The sequence below is a fragment of the Podarcis tiliguerta genome, assembly GCF_965153285.1.
Source record: "Podarcis tiliguerta genome assembly, chromosome: 14".
Taxonomy (NCBI): Eukaryota; Metazoa; Chordata; class Lepidosauria; order Squamata; family Lacertidae; genus Podarcis; species Podarcis tiliguerta.
In genome coordinates this window covers 4,827,657-4,840,854 of record NC_139547.1, presented here as the reverse complement: position 1 = coordinate 4,840,854, position 13,198 = coordinate 4,827,657, and the positions used below count along the sequence as shown (strand labels likewise).

Below are 13,198 nucleotides of genomic sequence, written 5' to 3'. Positions count from 1 at the left end.
AGGAAACTCATCAGTATTGCTTTTGGGGATCTGAATCCCTTTCCATTGCGCCAGATAAGAAATCGGAGGGCCTACCACCTGGAGAAAGTCCGCCTGGAGCTCATGGAACTTGAAGCCATTCGGGAAGACTTCTTGCGTGAGCGGGAAACTAACCCAGATAAAAGGGACCTCATTAGTGATGATGAAGAAGATGGTTGAGGAACCCCCAGGGGCCAAGACTCTTTCTGGAAGCTTGACCAAAGTTTTGTGGAGTGGCCTCTTCCTTATGGATCCAGCAAAACTAAGCAACGTCAGCTGGAAATTTGCAGGACAGATTTCCAAGTCTTTAGCATGCCGTTGCAGAAATCTCCACCCCCACCAAAATTTCTCTTTCTGTTTACCTTTTTTGCCAGAGTGTTAAAGAGCACTTTTTCTTGCACCTTGCATCTGAGCTGCCGCTTTCCCCCTTCTTTGAAGGACTCATTTTTGAAGTGCCTACACATAGGAAGCAGTAGCACAAAGTCCTTAATCTTTTTAATATCCACCATCTTACACTTATTTCCCAGCTGCTTTCCCCACTCTTTCCCCTGCCCCAAAATCCATTTGGGAGAATCACTCCTCATTAGCCTTGAGTATATTGAGCTAAGCTGGCATTTTTCATTTGCCAACTAGCATTGGCAGTCCATCTGTTTGTTTAAAACCAGCCCAAATATTGACAGATCTTCAGCATATCTGTGTACGTACTTCAAAACTATGAAAATGTGAAGAGGTCGCATGGGGCCAGTCAAAAGCCTTTCAGTGCTTTTGCCAGGAAGCAAAGTCCTCTGAAGACATCATTCCATTGGTCCTAGTGGCTCTGTTTTTAGCAAGAAGAATTGCTGAAGTCTGTTTTCACATAGTGCTAAGTGAGCACCTTGAGGACTAAGGCTGCCTTGGACACCATTGGTCTATCTCTCTTTAAGAACTATGGAAGGCAAGTAGTAGTTCTGCTGGGAAAGTTTTCTCTGGGTACTACAGGAATGAAGGAAATGGTGCTTTCTCGCTTACATGATACCCTTAAAGGCATAGGAGCCCTCTCCAGGATGGCAGAAGGATATGTTGTGTTTTGCCAGCACCTACCTGTTCAGGCCAGGTGAGGGTGCTCTTGCCTGATGGGCTTCTCCCTCCATGTAATCCCAATGAGCCTTTAGACCTTGGAGATTTATATTGAGAATTATTGAGATTTTTTTTTAGTGAGTGGCAGATTGCTCAACTAAGCAAGCATGTTGGTTTGACTTAATGACCTGTGAAAGTGCTATAAATTCACCTGATTTTTCTGCCACAGAGAGGTTTGGCATAGATTAACCCTAGAAGAATCAAACAATGTGAATTGTGTATTTGCTTTCTCTTATGAAAGGTTTAATTTCTGATAATATTTAAACTTGTTTTTTCTTTTTCTTTTTGCACCTCTGTACTTCTTTCTGTTGCACATTTTTAGGTGCTTGGCTCCTGTCATTTTGCTGAAACTTAACGCCAGTGAAATTACAGGTGGATTCCTTCTATTGTATTATTCTGACCTTAGCAGAAATATGTGTTATCTTAGATACAGTTGATGAACCTGGAGAAAATGAAGGCAGACGGTTCATTACTTTGAGGGATGGGTGTTCTTTTTCATTATTAAAGATGACTGTGCTGAGACCCTCCCCTTCATCTTTCCTACACTTGATGTGCCTTTTTTTTAGGCAGTATAATTCTCAAAAAAAAGGTAGACTACAGTGGGGAGAAGTGAAAAGTAATACCCCACCCTGTCCTCATTAGAAGACACAGATATGAATGCAATAATAATAATAATCATTTTATTATTCATGTAAAAAAGAATTCCTTCCTTACATGCTGCCCTTCCAAAAGTTGCCATGGCCTTATCAGCCCTGAGGATGTTTACCTTCATCTGACAAGTGGCCTGCAGTCAAGATTCCTTTCTCTGAAGAACAGTTTCCTCCCCTGCCACCTTGTAAGCTGCTCTTGACAGCAAAGGCTTAGAGATCGTTTGCAGGAGTGGCGTGCAGGGAATGCGGAGAGAAAGAGCACCTCTCTACTTATGTACAAGAATCTGTGAGCATGTTATAAAGCCTCTTTTTCCAAACTGTTGCCATCCTCTTTCTGATGGTTTCTAAAATGTATCATTAATTGACAATTTCGTTGTGAGGTTGTTGGAGCTAGGGAATATTTTGGCCATGAAATTTTCACCTGTGCTGATAGCAGTGCAAGAGTGTACCATTTTATTTCACTCTTTATTTCATGTGGCATGTCGGCTTGGTACTATCAGGCAAACCTCTCCTTTGACGGCAGGATCAGAACCATCTGTGGGGCAAGCAAGGGAGGACACAGGAGACAGATACAATGCAAGCTGAACAGATGGGCCTCGGAATACATTAATGCCACTTACCATTTTTAAATACATTGTACCTGAATAATACTAAGATTCCTCCGTGTAGTATTACAGGTACTGTATCTCCAATTCCTGTTGTAAGGAGTGTAAGGCTGTCAGATTTTCTTAACTGTCTTCTGATAGGGCTGAAAGAGTCTCAAACCAAATGTGGGGTAGAATATTTTTGTTTTCTTAGCACTTGCTTGTTAAAGGGGATCCATCTGTGTTCTTTGAAACTCCTCCTCAGTTTTGTAGCATCTTTGTTATTACTTACCTTGAGTCTACTAGTGCCAGATTGTTAAGGATGTTCGACTAGTTAAACAGAAAAAAATGGATTATTGCAAATGCTGTTATTCCCACTGCAAAGACGGTTATGTTCAGTGCACCTGAACTCACATGTGAAAGAGTTGTTGTTGTGCCCCCCCGGGGGGGGGTGGACCCACTTTGGAAATTGGATAAGAAGCTCCTGCTGCCTGACATTTGTATGCTGGCCTAGAAATCAAACCCATGAGATAGACCACAGTCCTGTGAGATGATTCCAAGCCTCAAACTGTAGGATAGAACAAGGCAAGAATATTTGAAAACTTAAGAGCAGAGTTCAACAAAGAAGGTTTGAACAACCTCCCCACACCCCTGCCCTCTGCCGCCCAATATGTGCCATCTTTTTCAGGTCTCATTTACTGCAATGAGGTTTTTCTGTTACTCTTTCTTTTTTTGTAAAGAATTTCAAAATGTGTTACATATTATATATGCAAAGTATCTTATGCATGATTTCTCTTATAAGTATTGTATAATCCACACCGCTGAAGCCGTTTGTGCAAGTTTCCAAGTCACAGACCAATTTTTTATTACACTAGAGGCAGAGAGAATGGGGATCAAGCCGTATATGCCTAGCCCTGTACTGCACAGTAGGCAGATTTTCTCTATAGTTGTCAAGTGCTACTCAGTTGGCAAAAACTGATCATGCCCAGTGCCCTTTGCCAACCTGGAGCCTTTCATGTGTGTTGGACTACAACTCGCATGAGCCCCAGCCAGCACACCCATACAATGCTGGGGCTCATGAGAGTTGTAGTCCAAAACATCTGGCGGGCGCTGAGTTGGCCAGGGCTGATCTGGAGCATCTTTCGTGCAAATCTGGCTAAAATTAATAGGAAGTGTGGATGAGCCTTCCTCTTTTGAGTGGGGCTTACATGGAATATGTTCCTAGTGGGAAGTCCCTTGTTAAACATTGAACTTGAACAACTCTTTCCTCTTCCTCACAGCTACACTGTAGTTGTCTTCTGCATTAGCACGAGGAATTAGGCTTGTCGTTTGTCCGAGCCATTACAAACCACTACTTAGTCAATTTGACAAACACATTCATAATCATGCTTTGCTTCAGTCCCTCATGAAGAAATTTAAAAACTTGTTTCTCTTTTGGTGTTGTTAAACTTTTGTACAGCTCTTAACTCATCCCTTGGGAAGTATTATGTATTAGAAACAACCCGGGATGCGGCACAATGAATGGGTTGCATCCTTGAAATGTAACCTGGTTCTGTACTGGAAATCTTTGCCAAAAACAATAAAAATCAGTAATTTTGTAATGCTTGAGTTTGACTTTGTTGTTAAGTTGAGACTGATAGCTATTTTAAATCCGGCGTGGGTATTCTGGGACTCTTTCCAGGGCCTTCATGCTGGAAGGTTCTGGGGGGTAGTTAAGCCTCATTTAGTACCAATAGGAGCAAAATATTACTCTGCCTGGGAAGAGCTTGGTCTGGGGAGCAGCAGTTGATGTGGCTGGTGGTGATGACAGTGGGCGGAAGACCAGCATATACATCCTTTTGGAGGAAGCCTGAGATTCTTCACACAGCCATGTTCTAGCGTTTTCTCAACCCTTCTTTCCTGTGCTGAGAGTGGGGAAGAGGAAGGAGCGGAATCAGGACTCTGTTGCTGAGCAGGAGATGCAGCGCCTGTGGCTACTCAAGCTTCTCCCCTTCACACTCACTCTCTGCCGATGATTTCTCCCTGTCTCACCAGTCTGAACCTGGTTCAGAATCCCCTTCCTGGCTGCCGCCACTCTTCCTTGTCCAGCCAGTCCCTGACATTAAATTTCTCTTCCCAGTGCCAGAATGTTACCTGCTGCCATTGAGAGGAGACTCGGGAAGGAGTGATCCAATCTAAATGCTGGTGATGATCAGGGTGCCCAGGAAACCCTAGAGCAGATCAGAGCGTGTTCATCTCAGTGACGGCAGTGACGTTGCCATTTTGCTTCCCATCATGCTTGACACGCCTTGTTTTTCAGTAGCGCCAGTTAATTTGGTGGGGCTGGTGGACCATTTTAAAAGATATGCCAAGTGGGGCCTCCAGCCCAGCATTTTCTTGATGCTAAGACACTGGGATTTTGGTTCCAGCCTTCTGGTGACTTTGGAGTTTCAGGCCGAGACATTTTTCCCAGTCCTTTCACTTCGTTCTTTAAAAATTTAGTAGAACAAGGCTGGCAAGACTCCTTCTGAAGGAAGTTTTGCTAAGTTTTCATGCCACCACAGAAAAGGCCCTGAAGTGAGGGCTTATGGGAGTTTGTCCATGATGCAAAGCAATAGGGTGTCTATTGTTCCCGACTTTACAGAGAACAGCCCTCTCTGGTCCAAGCCCAGTTTAAGAAATGGTAGGTAGCAAAGTACTTCCATTAGCACAAGGAAGTACTTTGTGGCTTAGCAACAGGGCTTCTTCCTGCACTAGGGTTTTCAGGTCAGGAGCATCCCAAGAAGGTGGTCCCTGGTGATTCTTCCTCTGCAGTCCCTCACCGCTGAGCTCTAGAGGCGGAGGTTAATTTGGGGAGGGGAGGGAGGCAGACTTCCCAACACAAGATTCTTATGCAATAATTGCCATCACCTCCTGCCAGGCTGAAACATGCAAGCTGCACGCATAGTCTTCTAAAGAAAAAATGTGGTTTTGTTTTTAAGGCACTCTCACCAACCTGGATATTCAAGCCCTCCCTTATAATAATAATAATAATAATAATTTATTATTTGTACCCCGCCCATCTGGCTGGGTTTCCCCAGCCACTCTGGGCGGCTTCCATAGAAACAAAAAAATACAGTAAAATATCACAGATTAAAAACTTCCCTGAACAGGGCTGCCTTAAGATGTTTTCTAAATGTCAGGTAGTTATTTATCGATTTGACATCTGCTGGGAGGGCGTTCCACAGGGCGGGCGCCACTACCGAGAAGGCCCTCTGCCTGGTTCCCTGTAGCTTTGCTTCTCGCAATGAGGGAACCGCCAGGAGGCCCTCGGAGCTGGACCTCAGTGTCCGGGCAGAACGATGGGGGTGGAGACGCTCCTTCAGGTATACTGGGCCGAGGCCGTTTAGGGCTTTAAAGGTCAGCACCAACACTTTGAATTGTGCTCGGAAACGTACTGGGAGCCAATGTAGGTCTTTCAAGACCGGTGTTATGTGGTCTCGGCGGCCGCCCCCAGTCACCAGTCTAGCTGCCGCATTCTGAATTAGTTGTAGTTTCCGAGTCACCTTACACTCGTGTAAGCGGCTCCTCTCCTCTCCTGCTTTGCTCCTTTAAAGCAAGCAGGCTCTCTGTCCCTCTCTCCTCCCCACTCAGCTCACTACATAGCAGCAAAGTTTTTCAGCTTGCTAAGCTGGGGATGAGCGGGGAGGAGGGAGAAAAGCAGAGCCTGCTTGCTTTAAAGAAGCAAAGTGGGGGAGGAGAGGAGCCTTCTCCCCTTATACTCCTCTTCTTCATTATTAGCAGCATCCTTCTCCACCCACCCCATGCGTGCTTCTTCTCCCCTTAAACCCCTCTTCTGCATTATTAGCAGCATCCTTCTCAACACACCCCATGCGTGCTCCTTGTCCCTTGAGTGCTTTTCCTTCCCTCCCCACTTAAAACGTGGTTACAAAGCAAGGATCCACATGGATCCTCAGGATTTTTGCACTGGGTCACCCCAAATTCACCATCAGATCACATAGCATGTCCATGGCCACATCTTGCACCAAAAAAATCACGCACCCACTGTTGACTGGGGCCACAGTGGTGCAAAAACATGGTTACAAAGCATGGATCCTCAGGATTTTTGCATTGGGCTACTCCAAACTCACTGTCAGATCACATGTCTGTGGCCACAGCATGAACCACAAAAATCATACATCCACTGTTTCATTTAGAATATTTTTTTCTTGTTTTCCTCCTCTAAAAACTATGTGCGTGTTATGGTTGGGTGCGTGTTATAGAGAGAAAAATAGGTAACTGGAAACCATGTAAGTCTCTCCCCAGAGAAGTTCACCTGGCACCTTCATTATATGTTTTAGGTGCCAGCCGAAACATTCCTGTTCAACCAGGTAAAGAACCAGGTAAGTAAAGAAAGGTGGGGTGGTAACTGTTTAAAAAACCCTCTGGCATTTTAAAGGCTGGGTGTGACCCTATCCAACAGTTTCCCATGCTAAACATGCTTCCTACACAAAGATGTGCACAGATTGAGAAGCTGTTTTGCAAAGCAAGATCAAAAGATAAAGAACGCACTTGATTTTTATAAGTATCTCTACCATCAGGATGTATTGTTTTATCTCTTAATCTCGCCCAATTGGTGACAGGAAGGGTTGAGGGCCTCCCAAACAAGCAGCAGCTTTCTGTCCTCCCCACCTTCCTTGTTGCTTGCCCTATGTGGTTTGCTTAAAAGAAGCAGTTTTCACATATAAATTATAACTGTAATTCTCTCTCTCTCTCTCTGGGTGGGTGTCTGAAGGTTAATATAAGGATGTGATCCTAATCAAGCTTATTTGAAAATTAACCCTATCAAAGCGACAATACTTTCTTGGGAGAAAATACATTTCAGGATAGGAACATTAATATGAAATACATGGTTACTCATAAGCCACAAAAGAAGACACCCTTACTGTTGTTCATTGTGTACTTTAATGATTAGACCTTTACTCCCTGCCTTATAATAAGAATATAATTGTGTAAATCTTGTAGGTAGCTATTAAATACATTTTTCTTTAAGAAGGTTTTCCCTGGAATATTAATTGGGCAGTTGTAGAAATGATTTTAGTGCTTTCAGTTTATTGAGTTGGTGCTCTTTTATATTTTATCTAATTGTAGACCACTTTAGAAGCAACTTATAACGAAAGAAAGAAAGAAAGAAAGAAAGAAAGAAAGAAAAGTGATTATGGGAAGGGCCAGTTGTAGAGTGCCAGCCTTGCCAGCAGAAGGCCCCAGGTTCAGTCCGCAGCATCTCTAGGTAGGGTTGGGAGAGACTTCCGCCTGAAATCCTGAAGAGCTGCTGCCAGTCAGTGTAGACAATACAGAGCTAGATGGACTAATGGTTTCACTCAGCATAAGGCAGCTTCCTATGTTCTTATTATATAAAAGAAACTTAGGTAAAATGTAATATTTTACATATGTCTGATTGGTTACATGATTTGCCATCCTATACATTGTTCCTGACTTTTATATGCATGTTAATGTTAATCAGCCAGGCAACTAAAGGCATAGCCAGGATTTGGGGGGGGGCAGAACCTCAGTTGGTTATGTATTTTTATTACTATGTTTTTGGGGGGCAGCTGCCCCTCCCAGGCCCCCCTGGCTTTGTCCATGCAGCCAGCCCACTCATTAGATGAGTGAAGCAGACAGTGAAATGGGATGAAGTAATTAAGAGGGCATCAAGGTGTCTCAACCAGTTTCCAAAATGCAGGCTCTCTTCGCAGCATATCCCAAAGATGTGTGCTTTTGCTGTTATGAACAGATGCACACTAAATGTGCCTGTTACACTGGAAAATTAAAATGTGATTTTGTAAGTCATCTTTCCTTGCTGAAATTTTACTTCAGTGGCTTGGCTGCCCTTGATTAACCTTTCGGCTTATTCTGTGGGAAAAATACTTGAGGGCAGTCACACACTTCCTTTGTGTTATCAATGTGAAATAAAGTTTTGCTGCACTGGAAAACCTCAGTATAATTGCTATCCCATAACTGGTGCGGGGGTGTGTGTGTGCTGCTGTTCATCCTTTAAAGTGGGAACAGTTTTGTGGAACTGGATGACTTTTCTTAAAGGGATTGACTGCACAATTCAACTGTTTGGTCTAGCAGAGCAGTGAACATTTTTAACTGAGAGGAAGTTTAATGATGCCAGTTTATGGTCTGTATGCTCTGTCTGTAACAGCTGCCGTGAGGCTGTGTTGGGCGGGGAAGACCCCACTTGAGACATCACCTGAGCCTTTCACCTGCTGTGTGGCATCATCCGAGCCACAAACCCTCAGCCACCCCCTGCCCAATTGCAATAGCACAGACAGAGGCCCACTCATTTCACTGGGGGCTGCCGGGAGAATATAATGGTGGTTTTATCCACTCTGCCACCATTTGTGGTGCCCAGAGTTGCCATATCTTACTTTTATGGTAGGATGGCTGTGCTAGAGTGCTGTGGGGAGACCTATATTTTCTGGCTTCTGTAAGGTGCATGACTTTTCCAGGTGACCACAAGCTTTTTGAGACTTTCCTCCAGTTCTTCCTCCTGTGACAAACAGGGACATAGCATGCAGTGAAGCCGTGACTCCGGCTGCAGTTTTGACCGGGCGCAAACCAGGTGCCCCCATGTAGGTGGTGGCTTCCACAGGGATCCCAGACCCACCCAGGTGTATCCTGATGGGCCCCGTCCCCATGTCCTTCCCAGCCTGCTGCCAGGGGTCTTTGGCCCCAGAGCCCAGCCTGGCCTCACTGCTTGCTCCTTGTTGGACACACTCCCTGGACAGTAAGCAAGCGCGGAAGGAGGGAGGCAGGCAAGGCCCCAGACTTGGTACTTCCTTCCACGGGCGTGGGGGGGGGGATTTGCCTGCCAAGGGCTGCATTAGCCAGCTGGGCTCCCACCTGTGTGGGTGGCACAGCATGGTTGGGGGGGGTGTCACTCCGGCTGCATCGGTGGCAAGAGATGGGCTCACGCGGTGGGCTGCATTCACCCTCCGCGCCCCGCCAGGTGCCCATACACCAGCGCAATGGCAGACTACATTGCGCCGCTGGTAACAAATGATGGTCATATTGTGATTCTTCCTTTTGAATTAGGAGAATCTGCCGGGTAGACTCAACTTGGAGTTCTTGAAGATGCTTCCTCCTTATGAGCAATGCAGGTTTTATGATCACTGGGGAGGTGAGAGGCACACTTTGGAGCCAGCACACCAAAGGTGGCTGGGACATGCCAAGAACAACAACAACAGTAATAATAAATGCAAATTTATAATGTAAATGTGAAAGAAGTCTAAACTAATGGGTCTGACTTCTGAGAAGACGTGCCTAGGATTGCACTGCTAATAGCTTAAATTTGCACACAGGTAAATAAGCATTGTCTGAAGCAAGAAGCAACTTTTATTATGTTGAAAACAGTCTGATCAAGATGATTGGGTGCTGGAGCATTTTTTATGGGAGACAGATAATTTGGGAAAAATAGCAGCCAAAGGGCTGGGGGACGGTGGTTTACAGAAAGCGCATAGAGAGAGATTCTGTGCTTAGGTGGAACTTGTGAGGACATCCTTTAAAATGGGTGACCCTTAGCTTAGGCGGCTTCCTAAACGAATTAGACAAATTGATGAACATATGAGCATACGAAGAACCTTCTGGATCAGGCCAAAGAAGGCCTATCCAGTTCGGCATCCTGTTCCCGCAGAATGTGGGACAAACACGAGCTCTGGCCCTGCCTGTGGCACTTGCTGTTCAAAAGCATTGCTGCCTCCAGCGGTGGAGGCCGGGCAGAGCCACCCAGGCCAGGGGCCGCCCCCTCCATGAATTCGTCTCATCCTGGGGGAGGAAGGCCCAGAGTAAAACGAAGTGCTGTGTGAAGGACTTTCTTTTCTCTGTCCTGAATCTTTCAACCTTCAGCTTCATCGGGTGCTCAGGAGTCCCAGTGTTAGGAGAGACACGAACTTTTCTCTACCCACTTTCCACATGGCATGCGGAATTTGACAAACTTTTATCGCGTCGCCTCTTACTCGCCTTTTCTGTAAACTAAAAAGCCCCAAACGCTACAAATTCTCTTCGTAGGGGAGTCGCAGCCTCCCAGCCACCCGCCCCGATCCCTTCGGCTGCCCTTTTCTTCACCCTTTCCAAAGATGAGCCTCCCCATGGTTTCTTAGCTTAGGCTCCTGCAGGAGGCCCCGAAGGAAAACGCACTTCTATATTATTTCTAGAGCATCCTCGGGATTGCCACCCATTGCGCTGTCCAGGTCAGCGGGCGGAGACTTGCCGAGGAGAGCGGTGGGAGCGCGAAGCTGGCAGCGGCCGCCCGGGATTGTTCCGCCAAAAGCCGGCAGGAGGCGCCCCGGACTGGGCCGCAGCACAGGACCAGCAGCCGGGAACGGCGGCGGCAGCAGCAGCAGCGGATCCGCCTCCTCCCCGCCTGCCCGGCGCACGATCTCCTGTCCCGGAGGCAGCCTCGGCGTGCGCCCTTGCCCGCCTGCCCGATCGTCCGTCCAGCTGCGCGCCCCGTCGCCGCTGCCCCCGGTGAGTAGCAGCCCCTTTCCTCTAGCTCCGCGCCTGCTTGCCCTGCTCCTCCGCCCCAGGCAGGATCAGCCCCCCTCGAGCCCAGGCGGCTTCCCTTCCTCGCCAGCCCCTTCGGGCGCCGCGCTCCCAGCCTCTTCTCCACGCGCCGGGACGAGAGCGGTGCCCGAGAAAATGGTTGGAGAGAAGCTGTTCTTCGCCCTCTCCAAAGGGTGGGAGATGGAGGGCAGAAAAAGGGCAGTCCTACTTCATGCGGGGTCCAGTTAAACTATGGAAATCGCTGCCGCCAGAGCTGTAGAGTTGGGCAGCTTTAAAAAAGGATCTGGCCATGTCCTGGAGAAGAAGGTTACAAATGGATATTCTGTGGAGCATCCCGTGTCAGAGGTAGCAGCACACCTTCGTATCAGTTGTTGAGGAGGAGCAATGGAGACCTACAGGGGGGCATCGCAGGGCATCTGGTTGGGGGCCATTGAGGGAGGGAAAAGGATTAACTTGGCGGGCCTTATTTGATCTGATCCAGCTATGGCATTGATTGTGCTCTTGCAATTCCCGTTTTCTAACGGTGATCCCATGTCCACTAGTTAATTAGCTGATCTCTAATGTGGGTTTCCGTTTCACTCATCAATACTTGGCGTGTGTGTGTTTGCCCTTTTTAATGTTTTCATAACTCTAATGACAGCAAAAGGACTTGTGAAGTGTATTTCAGTGGAGAGGGTTTTCTAAAAAGGGGGGGAGGGGTCATTAGCCTGCACTTCTGGCTATACTTTAGCTATCAATATGGGTGCTTTAACAGATGCCTCCTAACTTTCCCCCCATCCACTAAGAGTAATGGGCATCTCCACCTTCTGCTCTTTCTCCGAGTCAAATCGTTTTCCGTGCATCCAGCTCCCTAGCCATCCTTAGCCTGGGCATTTCTGAGCACTGTCTAACTCTCCTTTGGGTTCTGAGGTAAATGTATATATCAGATATTTTTCTATGTATTGGGATTTTTGTTCTCTCAGGGACCTTGACAATTACTGCATCTTCAGTTAGTGATCAACTGGGTATTTATATCCAGATATTGGATGGTTGAGTTTTAGGGCACTGGCTTTAACAGAGGTTTGTTAGCAAGAATGCTCCTTACCCTTGTTGTTGATAAGCAAATATGAGGCAGAAATGTAATATACTTGTTAAAATCCAGTTTTTTGGCAACCCTATTCTCAGATGCACCAGTGTATTTTCAGGCAGCCTGGTGCATCTGAGAATAGTAAGCACAACTTAATTTTGAGTCAGCCTGTATGGGACTGTACTGTAAATTTCTTTCCACTAATCTGCTGAGAAATTTACAGTACAGTCCCGTACAGGCTGACTCAAAATTAAGTTGTGCTTACCCGCAGGCACATGTGCTTAGGATTGTAGCCTTGATGTACGCATGAGACATATTTTCTTGCATGAGGAGCTGGTGTTGTTTGCACTGCATGACGAGTCGTCCACTTCACCATGAATTGTGGGACTTAACTCATGACCTGATCTTCTTTAAATAGATAATATACGAATGGCAAATGCCACTGATTTTTTTAAAGTAAGGTTTTATTAAAAGATTTTCCATCAGTAAAAAGAGTACATTCAGCACCTCTAATTTCAAATTGTAGATTGTAGAGGTCAGAGGTGCCAGCTTGCAAGGGTGATTAGGGGGGCCACGTCACACACCTAACGTCACACACCTGTCAGAAGAAGCCCTGGGGCAGAGCCAAATGCGGTGGCTGCCCAGCTTCAATGCCTCCTCCTTCTCCTCCTTCTCCGCAGCAGCAGGAAGAGAAGGAGCAGCCACTGGAACCACACTATGCTGGGCCCTGTGCTCAGCCTCCTCCACCCCCTCAACACAGGGGGGCCCTGGCTCCATCCCAAAATATATTGGAGGGCAAAACAACTCGGCCCCCAGGAGTTGGTGCTCCTGTTACAGGTCAATTATAGTCAACTTGGGACATTTTTGTTGTAGGCAATGTGGGGTTTGAGGCCAGGTAAGAGAAGTGGGGAGATGGAGGGGAGAAAAAGGAGAAAGGGAGTGAAAGGTACATTTTCCTTCTTTGCAAAGTATGAGTGGTGCTTTTTTTGGTCAGTGTCACATGGGTGGGTGTCTAATTTTTGCGGGCGGAGTGAGAGATCAGAGGGCCCAGGGCATGGTTGCCAAGACAATGACTGACAAGACAATGACTGACACGGTTGTGTGAATTGGATCGTATCCTGAGGTGGGCCTGGGATCCACCCATCTGTTCCTGTTGCCATCTTCTTGGAAGTCTGTGGGCTGGAATAGGGCAGCCTTCACCAAGCTGCTGTTCTCCAGATATTTGGGACTTCCACTCC

The 13,198-nt window shown here is 46.6% G+C and overlaps 2 protein-coding genes and 1 long non-coding RNA gene across 5 annotated transcripts in view; 2 read left to right on the top strand and 1 right to left on the bottom strand.

Moving 5' to 3' along the window:
• The window catches only part of TBC1D2B (TBC1 domain family member 2B), a 39,907-nt gene extending 35,938 nt beyond the window's left edge, over positions 1-3,969 (top strand). The window contains exon 13 of the mRNA XM_083413014.1: positions 3-3,969. Coding sequence (XP_083269140.1) covers positions 3-198 — 196 coding nt within the window. The 3' untranslated portion in view covers positions 199-3,969. The remainder of the gene's footprint in view (positions 1-2) is intronic.
• LOC310664289 overlaps positions 2,164-13,198 on the bottom strand; it is a 258,524-nt gene continuing 247,489 nt past the window's right edge. The window contains exon 2 of the long non-coding RNA XR_014504869.1: positions 2,164-2,644. This is a non-coding gene — a long non-coding RNA (uncharacterized lncRNA). The remainder of the gene's footprint in view (positions 2,645-13,198) is intronic.
• Positions 6,868-13,198, top strand: part of DAPK2 (death associated protein kinase 2) — a 63,143-nt gene continuing 56,812 nt past the window's right edge. The window contains exons 1-2 of one of the 3 annotated variants that reach the window (XR_014504826.1): positions 6,868-6,911; positions 10,546-10,858. The gene's annotated coding sequence lies outside the window, so the exon portion shown is untranslated. Of the gene's footprint in view, positions 6,912-10,545; positions 10,859-13,198 lie in introns of those variants that run through there. The other 2 variants (XM_083413120.1, XM_083413119.1) reach the window with 2 other exon arrangements.